General features: G+C 41.5%; 1 protein-coding gene across 2 annotated transcripts in view; it reads right to left on the bottom strand.

The window, feature by feature from the left end:
• CDH13 (cadherin 13) overlaps positions 1-24076 on the bottom strand; it is a 441709-nt gene that overhangs the window by 281756 nt on the left and 135877 nt on the right. For both annotated transcript variants that reach the window (XM_058034103.1, XM_058034102.1), the window contains exon 3: positions 5791-5999. In XM_058034103.1, the coding sequence (XP_057890086.1) occupies positions 5791-5999 (209 nt within the window). The remainder of the gene's footprint in view (positions 1-5790; positions 6000-24076) is intronic.

The following is a 24076-nucleotide window of genomic DNA, read 5'->3' as shown; positions in this document are numbered from 1 at the left end:
GCAACTGCTATATGCAAAATCTAATAACATGGAGCTCTTGGAGCCTGTTTGTCAATATCTCATATGAGAGTCCATCTCCATACCTCTGCACAGTCATTTTCAGCCTATTTGGAATTCCGTTCTAAACAGAAAAATGCTAATATACGTTAATGGGAACGATTGCCTGCTATATCAGAGAGGCTGATTCTTGATCTTATTTTCCAAATAACTTATTGAATTGCCAGATGACTAAACTCAACTATTCACACTTCCTCGCCTGAATATTTTCTGCTGTGAGAGAATCCTGATTCATAATAAGATTATTGATCCGTTATCATCTTTCTAAGGCAGAAAGCCATACATGTAGGATTTAAGGCTCTAGGCACTTTTTATCTCATATCCATAATATTTGCAATCTCTATCCTGTGGGGATAAGCAGAGAGCAAGACACAAACAAGAAATGCTAAGGTTTAAATCCAAGGAGCTTAGTTTCATTATTTCTGTTTGATACTTTAGGAAACATGCACAGGCAGAAAGCAACTTGCACAAAAGGCAGAGGCTTGGTAGGAATGAGGATTTGGGTCTGCAGGGAAGTTTCCAGCCAGGCTGCTGAGGCTCTGTAACAAACACAGTGAGTGCTGGCATTGGGGAAAGCAGTGATTTGACAAAGGGAAAAAAAGCAGCAGCTTCTGCCCAGCGCCTGGCTGGTACAAAGTGCACTGGACAAAGTAACAGCACTGGGGCAACTTCATTTCCTTCAGTCTGAGCTGCTGCTGGAGATGGCTTTAAACTTTGTCTACAACATGCTGTCTCTGGGTGTGCTCCTCACCCTTATCTCTTCTTTTCTTTCTCCTGTTCCTTTTCTATCTAGTGCCTGAAATGTGTCCTGAGGGTTTGACAGTTTCTATTTAATCATTTCATCCTTCTGTATGGAAGGCTGCTGAGCACCATGCAGTGAAGTTACTACCAGCCTGGAATTTCTGAATATCTGCCTGCCCTCTTATCTGCTCTGGTGCCAGACTCTTGATATCTCACTCCCCTCCACCCCTCACCCTGTGTCTGTAATGGTGTAGCAAATAAAAGTTCTAAATAACTCCCTTTGCTGTGGGGAAGGAAAAAAAAAAAAAATAAAGGCTGCCGACACAGAGAGGCAGAGACAGATTGTGTCCCAAGGTTTCCTTTTAGCTCTCAGTACACTGAGGGTATGTTCATTAAAACCAGCACTAGATTTCAGAGGGGGACCAGGACCAGCAGACACCATTTTATTTAGCCTTGGAGGACAAAGTTCAAGTCTCAGCTTGCCACCTTTTGCAACTCACCATTTATTATGAGGCTCTAAAAAAGCCTGGCAACGCTTTCTGCCTTCCACAAAACCTGACTCTTTCAATAAATACATAAATCCTCTAATGTCTGGACACATGTTCAGATAAGACGAAATTTCCAACTTTCAGTTGTCCTACTTTCTCCATAAAACAAAGCAGGGATCAAGCATTGGACAAGACACAAGTTTAAAAAAGAGGAGAATGCTGCCAGTCATTGGCTCAGCCATTTTCTCCTCAGCTAGGGTTTATGAGTGATTTATTTTTCCATTAGGGATTTGAGGCTTAGCAATTCTCTGAATTATTCAGAATGAATCCAAAGTTCATTTGGGGAATTCTGGGTGAATCAAGACATTTCCAGGTCTCTTTTTTCTTAATATACCCAAGCACTCCAGTCCTGACTGTGTGAGAGGGCATCAAGCAAACGCTGTCAGAGCAGGGCACGGGCAGGGCAAGGCACATCCCAACACTGGGATTCCATGGGGAATGTGATAGATGAGTGATTGGATGCTTGAATCTCACAATTAAAAGGCAAATATCATGTATATATGTTAAGAGAAGTTTTATAGATGTATAATTGTATTTTACACTCCTTGTGTTGTTATCAGGGACTGGACTGGGTTTGGGACATTTGGGAGGGTTGGCTTGTTACTATGGCAGCACCTGAGCTCCAAAAAAGATTTAAGGAAGTGATTTCCACCACTGGACAGGGAAGGAGGAGTCCATGGACAGAACTTTGGAAGAGGCTAAAGGGTTAAAAGGTGAAACCTCCATTGTGTGCGTGAGCGCATGGTGGGAAAAATCCTCTGCTCTCAGGGTCGTAATTTTTTCTCTATTCAGTCTTCTGTTGTGTTTTTGATAAGGTTTTAATAAACCTTTCTAAATTTTTGGAAGTGAGTAGCATTCCTCACAGGAATGTTCCATTGCTCACCAGCACTGCTCCATGGGAAACGCATGTGGGATTCCTCTTTTTCACTGAGCACTGATTGCATCAGGCTCCAAGGGTGTACAGGCACAAAACCATTAAAGAGTTAACTGTTCCACCTGTCACAGGCTCTTCTGTACACTCACATTCAAAAGCCTCTCAGAAATGAAGGAAGATTTTTGGGAATATTCCTCTCTGTCAAGACAGAGACCAGTGCATCTATCCAAAATCACAGGAGGGAGGAGGCACATCCAGCAGGCTGCAGAAACCAATTCCAGCTGGAGGCTGATCTGGAATCCAGTGCGGAATCTGATGGACAGATTTCTGTGTGTATGAATATCTGTAGCAGAGATTGATGGGGTTTAGGGTATGTTAGACATGCAGACATCAGGGAAAGCAGCAATGCAGTGTCTGCCCCTGTAGGAGATGGTGTAACCATGGCCAAGCTGGCCCGTGATTGAGGAACCACCTCTGCCCATATTGCAGCCATGGCACCCCTGGACGGAGAGCTGCAGGCTCTGCAGGTCTGTTATGCTTCTGGCAGAAGAGGAGGAAAACAGGCCTGTCACATGGAAACAACAGCTAAATACTAAGTGATATTCCAACAGCCACTGATTATACTCTGGCCATGAAGTTAATTTCGTTAATCACATAGGACAGATCAGTGAGGCCAGCTGGAATCATCCCCCATCTTTCCAGGCAAGAACTGCACCCCTTCACCAGCAGAATACCAAAAGCTTTTCTGCACACTCCAGATTGCACCTCTAAATAATTTCCATATTCATCCAAAGTATGGTTGGTAGCAATCAGAAAGTTTTAGGAGCTAGGAACTCTCTGTTCCTAGGCTCCAGTGCCAGTCAGCACATCAGAAATCATTGTTGAGAGCCATTCCCAAACACGTTGGGAATCTGCAATTAGCAACATTAACAATGGGATTTCACAGATGTAGGTTGCATGCTTTCAGAAAAGAAATGGCAGTTGCTGGCAGTGGGGAAATACTTAAGAACTACTTATCCCCTAATTAGACAAGGTACAGTTCTCTAAGTACTGAATGCTAAACACTGCTCCAGCATGTGCTCATCTTAACCCCACAGAATTATGCTGAATTACTGAGGTTCCATCTGAGCATTTCTTAGCCAAGGCTCCTTGCATAAACAGATGGAGCAGTTCTGCTGTTTCCGTGCTGACACATTTAGACTGCAAAAGTACAGGATTAAGTTCAAATTTATCATAAAATCACTTTAGATAGGATGCTGCAGTCTTTATATCCTTCTCAAGTATGACAAACAGAAAGACAACACTGTCTGTGTGGTGTTTAAAACAGGCAAATAGATGAAAAAGTTTGGGAAGAAATATTGGTTTAACAGCTACAGAGGACTGGGTGAGGCCAGAGCAGGACAGCCAGCCTCAGAGATTTTTATATTCCCTTGAAGGAGGGGTGATTCTCACTAGATGGATTTCCCAGGACAGGTTAAGGCACCATGTAACTCACAATGACATTGCAAACACTAAATCCCACCTAATACGGGTAACAGATGCTTATGGGCTGAATACTAAAATCCAGAAAGAGGTGATGAATGCAGGTTGAGATGATGTTGTGATATTGTCACCTGTGAGGAAAGGCTGGCAAGTGGCAGAATTTGCCTGATTTAGTCTGGTTTTCTATCTTTGAAACAACACAAAGTGGTTGGAACAGAATCCAGGAGTGGGGCCAAAGCAGCCCTGGCTTTCAAATGTAGTCTGGAGAGAGATTTCACCAATAGGCATCCATTGATATTGCTGGAACATTCTGAGGGGAGACTCGCCAGAACCCAAACAGAACGTAAAGACAAAGGGTCACTGGCAGAGCTTTGTCATAATCTGTGTAAATACACATCCTGTAACTCCTGCTCATGAGACAAGATCTCCCCTAGATTGTAACTTCCATAGAATATCTGACAAGATCTCCCCTAGATTGTAACTTCCATAGAATATCTGACAAGATTTTCCCTAGATTGTAACTTCCATAGAATATCTCTCCTCACAGATCTGGAAGGGCTGCTTCTCTAAGAAAACCAGAATAAATCTTCAGAATGTGATTCTCAGAGAGTCGAATCTTCACACATAAACCAATCCCTTGAAGTTTAACTCCAGGCCTCCTGTCAGAGACGTCTCAAACTCCTCAGTGGTTTTAGTAACTTCTAACCAGAGAATGATCATCTCCATTTTCAAACTGCTCCTAAGGTTTCAAAATAAAACCATTTTAACATTCTTGTGAATGCACCAGAAGGAGCAAGGCTTGCTAGTCTGAGGCACAGGACAGCCAAGTGCCCAGCTTCCTCCTCAAGTGTAGCTTTCCTACTCTGAATTTGGCAGTCTGTGGTCCTAAACTCACAACTCCTCCACGTAAGAGACTCCCTTGAGTATGGCTGCGTTAAAATTTAATTTTGTGAAGAAAAGGCATATTTAAATAAAATTAAATTCCATTTCAGTGTTCTGATCAGCTTTCTGCAGTTACACATTCTGGTTCTTTCTCTCCTGCTGGCAATCCATATTCACATGGTGTGCTGCTTAAAGTGCAGAGCAAAACCTTTCCTCAGCCATGGACTTTCAGAAGGTTGTTCAACCTTTCTCCTCAGGATAATTTGTTTTTATAATGGAAGGCTTAAGTTATACTAATATATTGTTGGGAATATAAGGAGAATGCTGGCAATTGAATGTCTAAATACCAAATCAAGACAGCACATCAGTCATTTTTATCAAAGTTTCTTTATACTTCTGTGAAATTATAGGTCTGGAAAGCTACCAGGCTTAATTGCCTAGTAAGCCACAACCTTGCCTGCCTCTCTCCTAAATGCCAGGACACAGAAGTGAAGCTATCTCACATCTCCTTTTGTTACTTGCAGGAGTGTGAAGTAAATAATTCCATTTATAATAATTCAATTCAATTTCTGAAGTGCTTTATCCCCCTAAGGATGAGGTTTGTTTTACACTGAAATTCAGGAGAGGGAAAGAAAGGACAAAATATTTAGTGGACAGAGCAGAACAAAAATCAGCAGGGTACAGAGATAGAGTGTAAACGTGTGCCACTGTTTGTGTGCAGATGTTTAAGCAGTTTACCACCCAACAATGTCAGATAATCAGACCAATATGAAAATTTAAATTACACAGAATTCATTCCCACGCACTTAGACTAGGAGCAAGACGTGAAGGTTCTGTAAATTCTAAATTACACATTTAAACTATGATTTTCCATTTTTAGTTGTGGCCAAACTGTGATTACCTGGCATGACATACATTGGAAGAAGCAGTCAATTTTCATACTTGGGCTCTTTCATTTGAATAAAGTCTTTATGAATGTTTAGCATCCCCACCTGAAGATGTAATACATCTTCCTCAACCCGGGAAATTTGCATCACAAATTAAACCAAGAGCTAAAATGTTACAGCAATATCTGCATTGAAGACTGATTTTGATCTCTGCTAACAGATTAAAATTGCCTACAATCCTAGGCGACACATGTAAACATTTAGCAGCAGCATCTCCTTGGCCCTTTTTTTTTTTTTTAATCTTTGGTATTTGTCTTACCTTTAATGCCCCACGTTTTTCATTTGCTTCAAGGATAAAGATTTCTGCCATATCCTCGGCGTGCTCCGACCGCGCGTGCACAAACAAGGCTCTGCCAACTTCTGATACGTTCTTGAGTGCAACCAAATTCCCATCGAGTTCCACTCTAAAGTCTGGGTTAGAAACTTCAAAGTTCAATTTGTTGTTCCCCTGGCAGTCATCAAATTTCACTGGGGGTGAAAAGAAAAAAAGGAAAAAAACACATTGTAAGTATCCACTTTGGAACACAAGCTTCTGATATCTTTATGTTATTAGGTTGTCTACAGATTTGGGAAGAAGTGTCTCTCAAAGGAAAAAAACTTTCAAAGAAATTCTATTTTTTTTTTATTCTTCTTCATAAAGAAATGTATGAATGAAAGAAAGAAAGATGAAGAGACTTTGACCAGTCTAACTGGGTGGCAGATAAATAAAACACTTTGGACATTAGCCTTTTTGGGATCAGACCTCCTTGTGCTCCTCATCCCAGCCCAGGACCTCCAAACCCTCTTCTGTGGCAAACTGCTTTCAGATATCCAGCACATCTTTAGGCTCAGCACTGGTTGCTTACAGAATATTCAGCCCCAGGCTACTGCAAAAGTTTTATAAAACTGAAAAACTGAGCTCTAACATTTCTTACTGCCAGGATTGTCACATAGTCCATGAACTGCTCTGTATCTAAGGATTGTGAGAACTTTTAATTGAATAGTAGATGTCAATAATCCTGTTTCACTTTACATGGAAAGTTTAAAATATTTAGGAAAGCTGGCACAAAGAGGAAAATATTCCTAAGGCACAAAGATTTGAGACTTTGTCTCAAATTGCTTCTCTGAGTAATTTTGCACAAAGAACTGGATAAAATATTAATGATTTAACTACCAGCTATATCAATAAGAGATCTTCACCACAAACTTGCAATTGCTAAATGAACTTTTCAGGTTTTGACATCTCTGAACAATATATTTGCATGTGAAAGGTTTTTCTGCAGACAGCCTGTTTTGTATTCCCTACCTTCTCCTAGAGTTACTGCTGCTGCAGACTTTTCATTTACCTGTATGTTCTCACTATTTTTATTTTACATTTCACTTCCCCTGGATCTTTAAAAACTGCATTACAATTTCAGAAAAAAAAAACTACAGACAGTGATACCAGCTATATAAAATCAACAACAATGGAGTTTTACTACAAAATAAAACACTTGACATAATTGTTTAAATTCACTGTATACACTTCTTGTACTGAGGCATTTTTTTAGAAGGAAGAGAAACAATGCCAGAGTCTCCTGTGGCCAATCCCTAAACTCTTCCTGGCTGTGGAATTTCTATAACTGGTCCTAAAGCACAGGAATAGTTTCATGGTGGGTGGCCACTCAACACTCCTGGCAAGTTACACAGAAATCCTCTTCATGCAATTCTGTATTTCTCTCCAGGCAGAACAACATGAAGGCAGGGCTGCCAGAGGACCTCATGGAGACCCTTCCTTTCTGAGCATTCCTTGGGATCCAATCCCAAAGCAGAACACCACAGGGGAAAAGAACCGTCACCGATTCCAGAATTTACAACTTCAATTTATGATGAATATTGATGAGATGGGTTGAATTAACAATTAAACAATTCCAAAACCTCAAGCATTCAAGCAGAATAAGGCACAAAAAGAGATGTGAGGCACTGTTTAACAAAGCAAAGAGCGGAGGGTTGGCCTTGGGCTGCTCCCAGCCACCCTGTCACTGCCCCACCTCAGCAGAACTGAGGAGAAGGATGGAAAAGATGAAGACAGGGAGGTCACTCACTAATTACCATCACTGGCCAAACAGAAACCACTTGGGGGAAATGAATTTAATTGCCAATTAGAAGAGACGTGGATGCTGAGAACAAGACAAAAATTAAAACCACCCCATGAAGCCGTGACCCTGAGAATTCACACCAGACAATTCCTTCCTGAGGAGAGCCCAAACTCTCTGACAGACACCGTGGGCTCTGGCAGAAAAACTCCCCCAGCAGCTGAAGGATCTGCTGCTGCACGAGGCTTCAGCTCAATTACATGTTTTTAACTAAAAACTGCTGCCATTTCCTCCACTTTACTGTAGGGCAAGAGAAACATCCTTGGATTCACAGCGGGACACAAAACCAGAATTTCATCAGCTCATTTGGTGTTGCATTGAATTTTGCTGAAAGCAAGAGGGATTATAAATAAAAAAAGAAACAAAACCTCTTTTCCCTCAGACACTGCAGTGTCTCCAGACAAACCTATCTCAGGCTGTCAGGTGGCACATCCTGCCTGCAAAGTCTTGTACTGAAGGAGAACCAGGAGGGAAAACCACTGAATTTGGGAGCAGCAGCAGCTTAGAGCAAACTCAGAGTGCTCAGAGTGTGCTGGTGCCCACACTCCCAGGCTGGGAACTGCTTCCAGGAAGGGTCTGGTGCCCACAGCAGGGTTTAGAGGGTTTTGCTCCCTGAGAAAAATCTGCCTGGTGAAAAACCACCCTTTACAGTTGATGTTGGGTTTATGGCAGGTGTTTTAATAGACTCACTTAAATTTCCTAAAGCTACCAACCAAAAAATGCAATATTTTCCTGTCACAACAAATGTGGGAAGTTGAAATTCTCTGTACAAACCGCTGTATAGATACTGCTTGGATTGCAGCCTTTTTGAATTACAAGTCTCTTATTTTTTAATCCCCTAAAAAACCACACAACCCAACTAAATAATTTTTAAAAACCCAATGAAACAAGGTTTAGGAACTTGTTGTATTGGTGGCATCTCTTCCCACTGCAGAGGGTTTGGGACTGCATGACTCTTAGGGTCACTTCCAACCCAAGCCAGTCTGTGATTCTCTGAATAAATATGTCTTTTCCTAATCCAAAACTGCTGCTGATCAACTATTAATAGCTTACAATTGGAAAAATTTAGCATTGGCCTCTGAGAAATTATATCAGGAATAAAAAGCTCTAAAAAACTTAAAAGTCAAAGACAACTATAATAAAATAATCCCTTAAAATCCAATGTCATGGTTCAGAGCTGTAGCATCACCCAGCCAAACAGTCCAGGTGCCTTTGAAGAAAAGGACAAACTTTTTTAAACACAAAGGGTTTTGTTTCTAAGGCAGGGAGGAGCTGCCTGGGGGCGCTCTGCTCCCACCTCTCTGCTCAGTGCTCACAAGCCCTGGGATCCCTGCATCGCTGCCATCTGCATGCTCTGGGGAAATTCAAAGGCCACCTGCAGGTTTGGCACATGGAATCAGGAGAAGCACTTGAATCTATTCTATATTCCCTTGGAAGTAAGAATTTGACACTTTTAAACCTTTTATACTTTGCTGTCTATTCATCTTGCTTCACAAAACCCTGCAACTTTTTCCAAAAAGGGCTGAGGCAGAGTTGTTTGAAAGTGGAAACTGGGGCTTTTTTACCATATCTCATCCAAAAGCACTGATGCTTTCAATTCCCAGTCCTGCCACAGAAATGATTGTATTTGGTGAGGTTAATAGCAAGGAGAAGGAAAGAAATTCAAAAGGCTCTGAGAAGTACTGATATGTAGGAGAGAAATTAGAAGTGGGAGGAGATGAAGTGATCACAGGGATAGAGAACACTGGAGATTATTTGGCCTCAGGGCCAACAGGGAGGAAACTGAAACCAATTGTTGAGAGAGTCGAGGGGAACTGGAGCCTTAGATAAAATCCCTAGTCAAACGTGGACCTTATCAGGATGGTGCTGTCTGCTGGACTGGGCTGAGCAGGGAACATCACCTGAGATTGAATACATCCCCAGGAAACTCCTCACTGGAATGTTTGATTCCTCAGACTCATGTGGCTTCTGGGGAAGAGCCAAATACCCCAAATTTACAGTACTTGAGCTGCCTCTGGCAGGTTCCAGGAGCAGCTACACAGCCCATGGAGCTGAGGCTGGCACTGACCACGCTGACCTTCCCTGCCAGGCACTCAGGAGAGCTCTGAGGAGTTTCATCTGCATCAGCTTCCTCAGATTTCCCATCCATGGCATCACATCTATCTCTTAACCAAACCTGTACATTGTAAATGCCCATTAAATACAAAGGAAATAGGATTTTTAGTTCCTTTCTCTGGTGAAAAAAAATCTTGCTCTGTACATAAAACCAATATAGAAATGTAAAAACTCTAAAGTGTTATTAATTAATTACTCCTTTTGTCCCCAAGTACCAACCAGTGCAACAAGAAATGAGACAGAAGTTGTGGATATCAGCTGTGGAAAGTGTCAGCCTGAGCTGCAAAGGTGCTCTCTGAATATCCAACACTTGGCTGCTTGGCAGCCCTGCTAACATATGGTCTGTGTGATGATGTTTGTGATGTTCATGCATTTGTCACAGAAATGAGGTGTGAGGAAAGCCCTGAGATGGGGATAATTGACATTTTTCCCACTACCCACGTGCATTATAACAGGTTGGGTGAGTGGCAGCCTGATGAGAGGGGCCACAGACACACCCCAAAAGTTCTCATGTTCTCCTGCACACTCACTCTGCATGAGAGCTTGAGGACTTTAACTGGATTTTAAACTCCTCAGAGCAAAGGCCACCCGTTCACTCTGTGTCTGTACAGCACTTGCAACAAAATGATTCCTGTTTGGTGCTAAGGGTACTACAAAAGTGCTAAAAATGAATAATAGCAACAGACCAGCTCTAGCCCCAAACTGAAACGTTGGTAATGCTGCACCAGGCATGACAAGTGAATGTCACTGACAGGAATTCAATGGGCAATTAAAACAGTGATCTAATATTTATGTGAGGGTGGAGTTCTTCATTTATTGACGCATCCATGACTCTTTTGATGTTCCTAGTCGTGCTCCAGCTGCCAAATGAACATCTTTATTGTGCCTAATGTGCCACATGCTATGAGGCAGGCTCCAAAACTCCATGCAAGCAAAATGAAAACACTGCCAAGCAGCTCCCAGTGAAAAACATGAGTGTCATTCATCGCCCTCCGCTCATTTCTCAGCCTCCTGTGTTAGACTTTTACTCCTTTTTGTAAAATTCACATGTCAATTGTACTGAATATCTCTTTCCACTGAGCAATATTCATTATTAGCAATACCTACATGGATCCCAAGGATTTAATCACTGACTTTGAGGTTATAATCACCAAAAGACCTGATGGAAAAACTTGTGCAGGATCCCAAGACCTCTAGTGCAATGATGGGAAAAGTTTTAACTGGAAATATTAACCTTTATAGATCTCAGCAAGGAAACTCATGTTCCTGGGATTCCTCCTCTCAGTGCCTTCCATTTTCCCTGTTATGATACATCACAATGTGAGGTTTCTACACCACTGTGACATTTATGATAATGACCCACAGATGTTTTAAAGGATACCATTTTAAAACATTGAAAGGTTAGCAGTTGCATTTCTTATAAACTAAAGTGAAAGAAAACAAGCTGAAATAGGTTTGTATTCAAAAGCATGTGTTGGTCTGATAGATTCCACTTCCAAAGTAATTTTTTTTTCTGAGTTTAATTCTCAGCAGTTTAATTTGTTTTGAACAGAAATTCTCAATCCATAATTTTCTCTCTGGTGAAATCTCCACAGAGGTATTCTGAATAAATAAATACACATATTTATCTATAAGCATACCAAAACTAACTCTGTATATCCCTGTATACAGGTATTCATATATTTTCTGTTAGCTCATCATAACAAGCAACAAAATTACTCCTGAATGTGGAAATTTCAGATTGAAAATACAGACTTAATTGCTCTGTCAATAAATATGAAGATGCTTTTTGGAAATATAACCTAGCCTTGCTCAAATCCGTGGGAATTACAACATCAAAGCAATATTATCCTCTGCATTTTTTCCTTCTCCTTTCTAGCAAATAACTTTAGATCCTGTTGAAGGCACGAGTCAGAAGGTGTATCTGTGAGAGGTCTGGAGGTGCAAGAAAAGCACATTACAGCTGCACAAAGGCAACTTAACTTGCCAGCCCAGCAGGGATCCCCCAGCTCTGCTCAAAACAGGGAAGTGAGAGAGGCTGAGCCTCATTAACCACGGAGAAAAGTGATGGCTGAGGCAAATGGAAATGCTTCCGAGTGCTGTGGCTGTGTATAAAAATTCATAAAGCACCGTGACCTGGAGAGGCTCTTGTTAGGAATGAGAGTGAGTGAGGAAAGGGAGAGGGGCTGGGGAGGGAAGGGGTCCCAGCTCTGGGACAGCTCTGAGCACCTCCAGCTGCACAATCACCACGTGCAACCAGGCTCCAAGCGCTGAGCTATCCTGCCCACACTGGATGCCATAAATCCACCTGGAACAGCACATCTGGACTACCTGAATCCATCCCAGAACAAGAGAGGAAGCTGCCAGAACAGCCACCAGCACAGGAGCTGGGAAACCAAACAAATCCTGCCTTTCAAGCCAACAGAAAGGTCCACTAGGAGAAGCAGCTTCTTTCCCTGCCTTTGAGGTGCCTTCAAACCATCTCTTGAGCACAAGTTCTGGCAGTGAGCCCACAGCCTGTGTGGTTCTGCTGGTTTGCTGCAAAAATACCTGAGCAGCAGAAGGAAAAAGTGTTGCCCCATGAAAATTTGAGAGCAGAATAATGTCCAGACAAGACACTGTCAACAGTTAAATCAGACAGGTTGTTCCTGAAGTTATGATATTATCATTATTTTCTATCTAAAAGTACTGCAGCAATAATGATTTCACAGATTAGAAACCTTCTAGCGTGACTGAAGTATTTACACAAAAAAACTTATTGAACATTTAATAAAATGAACAAAATGAATTTTATGAAAACCCTTTCTCAAGGTTTTTATACAGCTTAATGCTACCCTAACTCTGCAGTAGAATTGCTACAGAATTTTTTAACAAATCCAGCAAGCAACAGTGGGTTATTATCTTGCACTGCATGTTTATGTTTTTCTTGCATTTATATAATTTCTTTATGTGCCCCTGAAGTAAATTACAGTGATGACTTATTTAGTATCCAGAGAGTCAGAAATTGAGGGAACATCAGCAACAGTGAAATGTTCGTCACAACATAACAAGAATTGCTTAAGACAAATACACATTTATATTTGGATTCTTTGGAAGAACAAGTACTAAGCAACAAACTGCATCCCTGAGCACACTTTTCAAGTCTGAAAAAACAAACTGATTAGCTAAACTGGCAAACATCCCTGTGTGGTTTATGTGTGATGATTAGATCTGTGCAGAGCCCTGCTATGATACAAAAATTAGGCCAGCAGTTCATCCACAGGGCACAGGGTGTTCATTGCTGCCCTTTGGAGAGCGCCCTTTCCACTGGAGAGATGGTGCCTATTAATAGGCACAGCTTTCCCTGTGCTGTCAGAATTCATTGCACGTATCACAGAGAGGAGAAAAGCTCCCTTAGATGGTGGAAGACAAGGGATTTCACCCAGGAGCCAGCTGCAGCCAAGGGAAGGTGTGATGTTCCACAAAAAGACACACTGATCTCTCTCCTGCATATCCTCTACCACCTACAGTCATAGCAGAGCTGGAAAATTGCTAAAAACCTGAGATTCTGCAGCACAGATCACTGAGGGATACCTGACTGAAGGTTCCCTCCTGGGTGATGGGTTTGGTGTGTGATTCCAGAGCCGGGGACTCCATCCACACCAAACCCCAGCTCAGCCATGCCCTGCTCTGCCCCTCTCCTCACCTCCTGCCCTGCCCAACACTGGGCTCTGGCATCTTCACATCTCACTGAGCTCTACCTCCTTCCACATCTCACTGAGCTCTGCCTCCTTCCATATCTCACTGGGCTCTGGCATCTTCACATCTCACTGAGCTCTGCCTCCTTCCACATCTCACTGAGCTCTGCCTCCTTCCATATCTCACTGGGCTCTGGCATCTTCACATCTCACTGGGCTCTGGCATCTTCACATCTCACTGAGCTCTGCCTCCTTCCACATCTCACTGAGCTCTGCCTCCTTCCACATCTCACTGGGTTCTGGCATCTTCACATCTCACTGGGCTCTGCCTCCTTCCATATCTCACTGGGCTCTGGCATCTTCACATCTCACTGAGCTCTGCCTCCTTCCTCATCTCACCGAGCTCTGCCTCCTTCCTCATCTCACTGGGCTCTGCCCACATCTCACTGAGCTCTGCCTCCTTCCTCATCTCACTGAGCTCTGCCTCCTTCCACATCTCTCTGGGCTCTGCCTCCTTCCTCATCTCACTGAGCTCTGCCTCCTTCCTCATCTCACTGAGCTCTGCCTCCTTCCACATCTCTCTGGGCTCTGCCTCCTTCCATATCTCACTGAGCTCTGCCTCCTTCCTCATCTCACTGGGCTCTGTCTCTCTGCTCCTGGCACATCACAGCACCACTTGGCTTGATCTGAGTATCACATCTGGTACCCTGAGCTAGAAGTGATCAGCCCTAAAACCAGAGGCCTCACAAATTGTATCACCCCAGGTCTGGAGCAAAATGTCCTCGCCCTGCAGCGCTGGGGTTGCTGTTTGGTTTTCCAGAACAGAGCACAAGTGAGCTCCATCAGCACCAAAGTCAAGGATTCCTGACTTTTTCCATGCCACTGCTACTTGGCTTTTCCCACCACGCTCCCTCTTTCCTTTCTGCTAGAAAGGAAGATCCCTGAGCAGCATCTCGTGCTCTTCAACAAATTTATTCTGCCAACAGGGCTCCATCAGCTGTCTGTGACTGCTTGAAATTACAGCAAAACACAACCACTGCAATCAAAACTGAAGGCATTCCCTCCTCCTCCTCCAGCAGGCTTCATCAGCTCACATTACATGATATCTTCACACATCATTTTGCTGCCCATTTTTTTTATTTAGGGCAAAAATTTAATCAGGTGGAAGGAGCTGTAATGAGTTGTTCTCAGTTGGAAGTTATCTTGACTTATTCATTACAACACAGAGGTGTTATTGACTGATCTCCTGGGTCAGTGGCTGCATTATAAGGCACGAAAATACTGTAGCTGCTGTTCTAAACCCTAGAGAAAAATTACTGTTCAACAAAAATATTATGTCAGGGAGTGTGTCTGAAGAGAAAAAAAGAATAAAACCTTCAGAAGTTATATCACAGTCATTGATCTTCCGAGCACAACACAGAGTTCAGTTTAACCAGAGCTGTTTTCTCTCTGTAAATGCAGAGGACATGAACTGACACCACATTTGTGGAGCTCCAGTCTCAAAGGACCTGTCACATCTGGGGAGGAAAGTGACATTTCCCTGTTAATGCTGCATCGATTGTGAGCAGCCCAAAAAACCCCAGAGCCAGCAGTGATATGTAGAAAAGATACTTTTAAACTTTGTTGGTGTCTGTGAAAGGCTTTCCCATTGCAATGCAAATGATCAATAATTTTCCATTTTAGCAGATTTACACAACATTGTGCTAAGATCCCCAGGAGAACATAAGAGGAAATTAACTTTAGATTCCTACAATGTCTTCGCTGGCTGGGCCTGAGACACGAGCAGACAGAATCAAAGACACTCAGATGCATTCAATATGCTCATGGCTCTGCAGATGGCTGTGGAAGTTTGTCAATATGAAATTAATCGTGTCTATAGAGGAGGGAGAAGGGACAGAAGTCTGAGTTTGTACAAGAATTCCCAGTGGGATATAATGGATTATTTCCTCCGAATGCTGCCTGAATAAAGCTTGGAGAGGCAGTGTGCTACTGACCATGAATTTCCTTGTCTTCTGCACATCTAATCTTTGTTCAGTCACCCTAAGTGCTAACAAATCCAGATTTTTTGATATTTGTAATTTATCGAAAATTAATCAGTGGAGATTGAATTCAGGAAAAACCCTAAAACGGTGTCCCAGGAGTTTTAACTGTAGAAAAAAAGACTGCCAACAGATGTCAAAAAGTACCAACAAGCAATCACTCACAGGAAACACCTACAGTAAAACCAGCCCAGAAAGTACCTTATTGACACCAGTATATGTTTCAAATGCCTCCAAAGCCACAAATTTATTTAGCAAAGGTTTTTCATTAGCTAGACAATTAGTCAAAGGTCATGGGGATATTTTCCCTCAAGTTGACAATTAAAACTGTTTATCTTCAAGGTCAGTATGTTATAATTACAGTGATCTGTCACTTCTTAATGTGATCTGTCAAAACTTTTTCAATTGTTTTTTTTTAATTTTTTAAATGCACAAGGTTCTGCCAGCACTCAACTAATTTTCTATGAGTGTTAATTAAGAAAAACTATGATATTCTCTTGGATGAACAGAAGATGCACTGGGTTACACACACATTTCCATTTGCCTGAGGTTGGGCCATTAGTAGGAAAAGTAAATTATAGAAGTGAAATATGGAGCCTCACTGAAGGAATGGAAACTTTGTCTGCTCCTACGGTGGCATGTTCAAATAATCTGGTGATTTGAGGCTGGAAGAAGAAATTACTATTGTAAAAAATATCTTTTGTTCTATACCAAGTCCATGGCAGCTACTCACAGCCTTATACACTTGCTTTTATCGGAGATGGAAGAAAAATATTGCTTGAGATATCTCTCCTGCCGTGGCAGTAACTTGGAGACAAGAAGTCAAAGGGCAGGAGCTTTTCATTAAATAAGGCATCACTACAAAGTGCTTTTTTGCACATTACCCACAGCTGCTGTGCAAGGCAATATTGCCTCCACCTCCTCAGTCTTGGGTCTTGGTTTCACCTTCTGTGCAGAATGACAACTAATCTGTAACTCAGCTCACTGCTGCCTCACCTCAACACTCCAACAGAACCCAAACTCCTGATCAGTACACGCTAGGAAATGTTAAAAATCTCAAATACATGGACATCTACAAAGAGCTGCCTTTCTTTTGTAGTGATAGTAATTATGAAATTATAATAATGTTTCCTTAGAAGACGTCCCCAGGAATAAAGCCTTCAACTTGTGCCCTGTGAAATAATTTCCAAACAGCACTCAGGGGTAGGAGTTTGTTTCAGAAATAGAGGATGACGCATCATTTACAATACATAAAAGGAAATGAGAGTGAGTAATAAATCCACTGTGCAATATTTTCCTTTCAAAATGGATACTGTAGGTTGCTGGCCTATTTTCCCAGCTGCTGAATGAGTAATGCCATGCCTAAAAATCTGCTCAAACAATTTATTCTATAGATTGTTCAGCTTTCCCAGTGAAAAAGTAAATCAAAGGCCCTCCCAGTTCCAGGGAAATCTTTTGGTTTCTCATCTTCTCCATCAATGAGCCTGACAGAGGAATAGCAATTCCTCTTAGTGGTTTTCCAAGTTCTCTCACGAGAGTTCCCTCAAACTCTCATGAAGTAAGTTGATTTCTCCAGACTGATCTGATGAATGTGCAAATGACTGACCTGCACTCCTTTCCAGCCCTCAGTCTAAAAATCAGGTTAATAAAATTGAGCCCTTGGACACAGTTTACTAATAACTTTTCAGAAGGCCTTCAGAATCTAAACTGCATTTAGTTTTGCAGACTGAGTTGGTAGTTAAGCTTTTGTTTTACTCAAGTAACCATCCAATTCTAACACAGAGATAATTCTGTAAGCCACACAAAAATCACCCTGCTAAAATACAACATTTCTGAGAATGAGGAAAGTCACTTCTCAGAACTGTGCTAGATTTTAAACTTGTTAAACTTATTCAAACAATATCAGTGCTTGACTAACTGTTACAGAACCAAATAACCTTGGTTTGAATTTTGACTCTCACACTAAGATTAGACAAGTTGCACTGCTGAGAACAATGTAATTAAAATTGCACCATGTAATCTTGCTCTGCACAGTCATTCCCAGAACAGTTTCTATTCACATCAAACACAGGCTTTTATACTTTAAAGAAAGACAGGCTTTGGTATCTTCCACAAAAGAACTGACCTGAGGGAAAGTATATTCTGTCAGTCAGGATCATTTATAAATAACCTTAAATTTGTTTACACAGATAAACCAAGGGAAGAACATCAAGCTACCGAAGTTTGTGCCTCTTTTAATAACTAAGGAACAATGGGGAAAAAAAAAAAAAAAAAAAGAAGAGAAAACAGAAACAGCTCAATAGTGATTATTTGATGATCCTGGTTGTGTTGTTATTCACGTTTGCTGCTGAAATGGGTGGAATTGCTCCACGTTTAAACAAGTACTGCACATGAAGCAAATGACAATGAAAACTTGTGTCAATTGCTTCACACAATCTGTATTTCAGGTGCAAGCTCTGCTCCTTTGGGCCATTTGCTGCTGGCTGGTTGTCACAGGTGGATGTCCCACCTTCCTCTGGCACCATGTGGGTAACGCTGCCAAACTCGAGTTGGCACCACTGGAACAGCAGCTGAGACTAGGATCAAGGCAGTGCTGGATTCCAAACCTTTTTGGAACATGGATCAGGCCCATAACTGACAGTGTCCACAGAAAGTTGTGACCAGTGAATAAAATTGTGTCTTGTATTAAACTTCACAGTTGACAAAAGAGTACATTGAAAAGCTATCTGAGAATTTTATTACCAGATACTCTCTCAGATTTAATAAATTACAGTTATCCCTAAAGTTACATGAATTCCAGCTGCCATCATAGCTGTCAATTCAAGTAAACTTGTGTCAAAGTCAAATAAAGGAAAAAAAAATTTGATTTATCATTTTCCCTCATTTCTCCTTAGGCTTTGTATAGGTCCCACTAATGACAAATGCTCTGATGGCTGCACTGAGAATTACTCATAAAGATTTCCTACACTCTCACCTCACTTTGCAGCATTAGAATGCAGAAACCTCAGCACATCTGTTTGAATAAGTGCCTCTTTTCCTTCACATTAGAATAACTATAATGATTATAATGCTTATGAAGTTTAAAGAGGTGAGATAATAATCAGTCAATCTTTACTTTGCTTCTGGTTATAAAGCCATTAAAAAAGAAAAGAATGCAAAAAAAAAAAAACCCCAAACCACTAAATCTGTGCATTTTTCCAGCTCACATCCCCTCCCAGAGCATTAGTCTCTTGTGACAAATAAAGCTCTGTCCTTGTGTACACTGATACCCTCATTTGTGTTCCACTTTGTTAATGGCTACAACCATGACAATCAGAGAATTCATCTGGTAAATGTGAGTTGCCAAAAGTTTTCAAGTGACACAATGTTATATATTTATACACATGGCTGCTTAGCAACTTTGTAGTAGTTCCACCCAGGAACTGAGGCATAAATAAGTAATTATGCTATAGCAGAGAGTGCATGAGACATTTATAAATGTAGGAACAGAAAGGTTATCAGAATTCATCACCTAGCAACAAATATAATATCATCAGCTCTCCTGTCTGGCAGGCATCTAGCAAGACATGCATTATAAACTCTGCTGCCTAGCAAGTTAACTTGGGAGTTTGAAGCTGAAATGAACTCTACAGCTAATTAAACTTAGCTCAGTGCTTCTGTAGGCTGCTTGTTTGTGTTTCAGCACATGCTTTATTCTGGAATAAACAGTTGCCATTCACTCACATCCACAGATGGGTCACGCTCAAACACTGACAGAAGCCAAGAAAATGAGAATACAGAGACATCCTGCACTTTCTCATGGCTCCCAAGAAATCGAGACTGGCGGGTTGATGCCTGTAAATACAATGCACAGGAGCAATTCTGAGAACGTGCTGAGATCCCTCAGACTCAGAACACGATCAAACTGTAGTGTCAACATGGCTCCCACAACGCAATTTTGGGGATGACTCCAACACAAAAGACTGGTTTTACAACTCCACACTTGTCTTAAACATTTCAAAGTGATGGATGTAATTATTCACCAGATTCACTTAATAATAGACTAGATCTTGCATCAATGAATATTAACTAAAAAGTACCAAATGCTTTGTGTATTCAGCCTGATAGACAACCTTCACTCCTTCCCTCCATCCTCTTTCCCCTCAGTGTTTTACATAAATACTCTGTTATTACAAAATCTGCTGTCTGGAAACTGATGAGCCTCATTATTGCACAGGCGATGGCTGCTATTGTACTGCAATGTAGAGTGATAGAGGTGCACTGGTGCCACCACACTTCATTTTACTTTGTTCATCTCATATTATTTTTGGAAAGCAGTTCCTGATCATCACCTCCAAGCTCTTTTATTTTGCAAAAGTCTTCATTAAAATTTCCTTCCAAAGCTGAACAAAACCAGATCTCATTACAACCCTGAAAGATGTCTGTCAATGCTTTGAAGTTCTGCCAGAGACAAGTCTGGATTGGGAATATTCTACACCAGGGAAGCTTTCATAGAAGAGTAAATTACAGACAGAGAAATGGATCCTGAACTGGCAAAGACCACACAGTCATTTTATCCATTTCCTAGACATGGAACAGTTCTCTCAGATGAATCCCAACTCCAAGAGATGAGAACATTTCCTTGCAGGAGGAGCTGGAGCCCAGCAGCCCTGGCTGAGGGCAAGTAGATTACCTGGCCAACCATGACAAGCAATCAAGAAATAAAACACAGACTCTTTACATCCCCCCACATCTGCTCCTGCCTTTGCAGACCAATCCTCCCTAGTTTGTACACTCAGTCTCTGGCTCCTCCTGACTCACATCTCAGGAGCATCTCTCATCCCAAGCAAGCACGAGGAGGAACGTGCTCAGCTCTTGGGGAAGTGTTTCTCTCACTTTGATTCCCGTGCCTGCCTCCCACCCCCTCTCCTGCTGACACAACCTTTCCCTACAACATTCCCATACAGGAATTGGCACTGAGTTGTACTGCTCAACTTAGCTGCACTTGCAGACTTGTTTCCCAATTATTCATTCCTCCTCCAGATTTCCAAACCAACAAAGGAGTAAACATTATTTTACTACTGCATTCACTTGCTGTTCCAGGAGGAGATGCTGCATTTCTCCCCCTTTTCCTTTTGAAGTGTCTAGAACACCCTCCTTTATAGGCATGGAAAATAACCCAACTTTAACCTGTGTTAACATGTTGGGAGCTCCAGATGAATTGCTCATGTGAGGTCACACAGCAGGCACTTCCATAGAAACATGGAACAGTTGAGGCTGGAAATTACCTAGGAGATCAAGTCCAACTTCCAGCCCAGTACAGCCACCATGTTCATCATTAAGCCATGTCCTCAGGTGACACATCCATGGGTTTTTTCCAGGTATGGTGACTCCATCACTTCCCTGAGCAGGAACTTCCCCGAGTTCCAATGTTTTAAAGCATTCCTGTGAAGGAATTGTTCCAGAGCTCAGGATGGCTCTCTCCAGTGCAGAGAGCTCCACTGCCATAGCTCTGCAGGCCACTGCTCCTATATAAAAAAGTTGGAATCACCGCACAGGGTGGAGGTGCAAATATTCCAGAAAAACAGCATTTGGACACAAGCATCAAGACTTGCCTAGGAAGAAACCTGGAAGTGCCAGAACAGTCAATCAGCACACACAAAATAAATAGAAAGTTACCACCTGGGAGCACCAATTGACAATAGACAGTGTCACAAAACCTGCCACTCTCAGGAACTGAAAAGCTTTTCATAGGCCAAGAATGTTAAATTAATTTCATTGTCTCCGTCCACAGAAGCCATCAGGTTTTTATTTCCACTGAAATGGGGTTTGGCTACAAGTATTGAAGAATTCATTTGCTCAAAATGCATCCTGTGACCTGCAGGGACCAGGGACAGCCATGGAAACTCCCTCAGGAAGTTCATCTCAACGACAAGCACATGTACAAAGTGTTGAAAATGTCAGACAGGGGTGAACAAATTGATAGGATTAAATAAGGAGGTTTAAAGTACCAACACAAGCATGCACAAGCTGAATGTGGGAAATAATATTTTGAAATACAAATTTGTGCATTTAATTGTTATTAGGAATGGGAGAAAATCCACCTAAGAAGATTCAAATACCAGATCTCTATTCCCATTCCAGACAGGCAGTGTTTACAAACATGGACCAGCCTCTTAACAGGCAGACACCAGTTCTTCCCAGGTAGCACAAGTGACACAGCATGGAACAGCATCAGCAGGGAAAATCAAGAACCAAAAATCAGATTCTGCAAAAAGTTACAAGATTATGGATAGGAGACAAACGGAAAGGAAATGCAGATATTCCAGAGGGAATGCTACTGGTCATTTGAGCAAGTTCTGTAATTCTTAGGCCTCAGGACAGCAGGAGAGTTCACTACTGGTGAGAGTGTTTGATTCTGTGTGATGGAAAAGCTGCACCCAAATGAGTGTCCCAATTCTTGAGCTGGTGGAGAAAGAGAATACCAGCACTAGACTTTGGTAAAAGGATCACGTGGGAATTTTTTAATTCTGGCTTCACCAGTTATTCCAAACTAACGTTTTATTCTAGGTCAAACAAAATAAATGTTAATATTAAGAGATTTTTAAAAAATATTTTTAATTTGAGCAAGAAGGAAAAAAAAAATCAAAAAAAAAAAGTCCCACAAGTTCCCAAATTTAAACAAATGCCTGGGCAAAAAACAATTGTTCTCACACTTGCATGAGGTGAATTATGAGGCATTATTCCAATTAACTGATGTGTAACACTGCTCAAGATTTACGTCAGAAACCAAATTTCATTATGGAAAAAAAATTTAATAGATTTACAAAATAATCATAGCTTATTAAAAAACCATCACCTTCCAACTAGTAAACATATTTACTGTTCTTTAGCTTGTTTCAAGCAAAGTCAAGGCAAACCAGATAAACAATTTTTCTATTTTAACTACCTATTGTAATTTTTTTTTTACACAGATTCAATATCCATTCTATGTGGAAACAAATGTTGGTGCTGTGTAAATTAATTTCTTGTTTATTAAAATAATATCACATTCCCACAGGCACAGAAGGGAATTAGGAATTTCTCTTTTCAGATTTTACCTCCTCTATAAATCTTAAAACTTTATACATAGTTAATTAAAAACAGTCGCAGTGTATAACTCATCATTACATATATCAACTAACATTTCTCATTAAGGCCAAAGATTTTGGAATTGCAGCTGCTGCCTGGAAAATAAGTCCTTTTTATACATATCCTTCATAAAACAACCTCTGTTGCACATTCCTATTGTTTTGTTATTTTTTCCCCTGGTAGATATGTACTTTTCTGCTATTGCTTTAAAACTGCATTTACCTGAGAAGCAGGAGTTTAAATCTGGGACTTTATGAAAGCTCAAAAAAAAAAGACACTTCTTAGCAAACATCAGAGCAGAGCAAATAATTCACAACAATCATTTATTTATTGGATTTGCCATTTATTTTTCTATTCACCACAGATTGCTAAATTCTTATATGTAAATTATTCATGAATTTCTGCCAATGCTCCTGCCATTTAAATTACTGTGAAAATGGAGTTGCAATTATTCTGATTTCAACATTGGCTCTGTCAGGTTTTTGGAGCACTGGTTCTGCTCCATGATTGGTTGCAACTTGCCAATTTGGAATATGTTTCAAGCATTACACTTGAGTACACTGTTCAAAATTTACTTTGTCAGTTCTATACTTGCAATTTGTGCTCTGAATATAATGTTTTCTGACATTTCCATACTGACAAAAGCTCGAGTGTAGACACAGCTATATCTTGCTTCAATGGACATTTCAGTGGCATTATTTCAGTCATTTTCAGTGCCAAAGCCATTACCAAAATACACGAGACTGACAGAGGAGGTTTTTGACACTAACTGCCTCTGTGTTTTCTGCTGTTTATAAAGGTGCCTGAGTCAGGAGGGCTCTTGATGACAATCCCAGCTGGTTCCTGCTCAGGCCATCCATAAAGTGTGCAGCCAGCACTCAAGGGACGAGCACAAGAGATCCCACCCCAAGACCCCAAAAGAAAGGGAAAGGAATGGCAAGGAGCAATCCTTCCATGCAGGAGGAGCACACCTTGGCTCAATGGTTGATCCTTTCCACCCAGGAGGGAGAACTCTGCCAGGGAGTTGTTGATCACTTCAGCTAAAACATCCTGGCACCCCAACAGGGCAGCTCCAGCCAGGAGTCGCCAACTTCTCCAGCACCTGGGAGAAGCTCTCATACTGCCCCTCCAAACCTCTGCCAAAAAATAAGAGCTGGGAAACAGGGACTTTGAGACAGTTCAGTATCAAAACACAACCAGAGCTCCCCTAGCGTCAGATGAGGCTGAGGGGTTCTCGTCCTTCAATTTCAAAGCCAATGTGCAAAGTGATTCACCTCAGTGTTAGCATTACTGCAGAACATCCCATTTTCATCTCAGAATCTCCAGAGCTGCCTGTGCTGGGGATCTGCATTTGCACCTTTGCTATTAAAACTTGGCATTGTACCCAGTGCCTCTCCTGACAACAGACAAATGGCCTGAGGGTACACACAGATCAGGAGGGACAGAAAATACTCCAAGTTTCAAAGAGGTAACTCACCATCCTCTCAAAC

This window comes from Melospiza georgiana, chromosome 14 (assembly GCF_028018845.1).
Source record: "Melospiza georgiana isolate bMelGeo1 chromosome 14, bMelGeo1.pri, whole genome shotgun sequence".
In the NCBI taxonomy this organism is placed as follows: domain Eukaryota; kingdom Metazoa; phylum Chordata; class Aves; order Passeriformes; family Passerellidae; genus Melospiza; species Melospiza georgiana.
The sequence above is the reverse complement of the archived record's forward strand: the minus strand, read 5'-3'. Positions and strand labels throughout refer to the sequence as shown.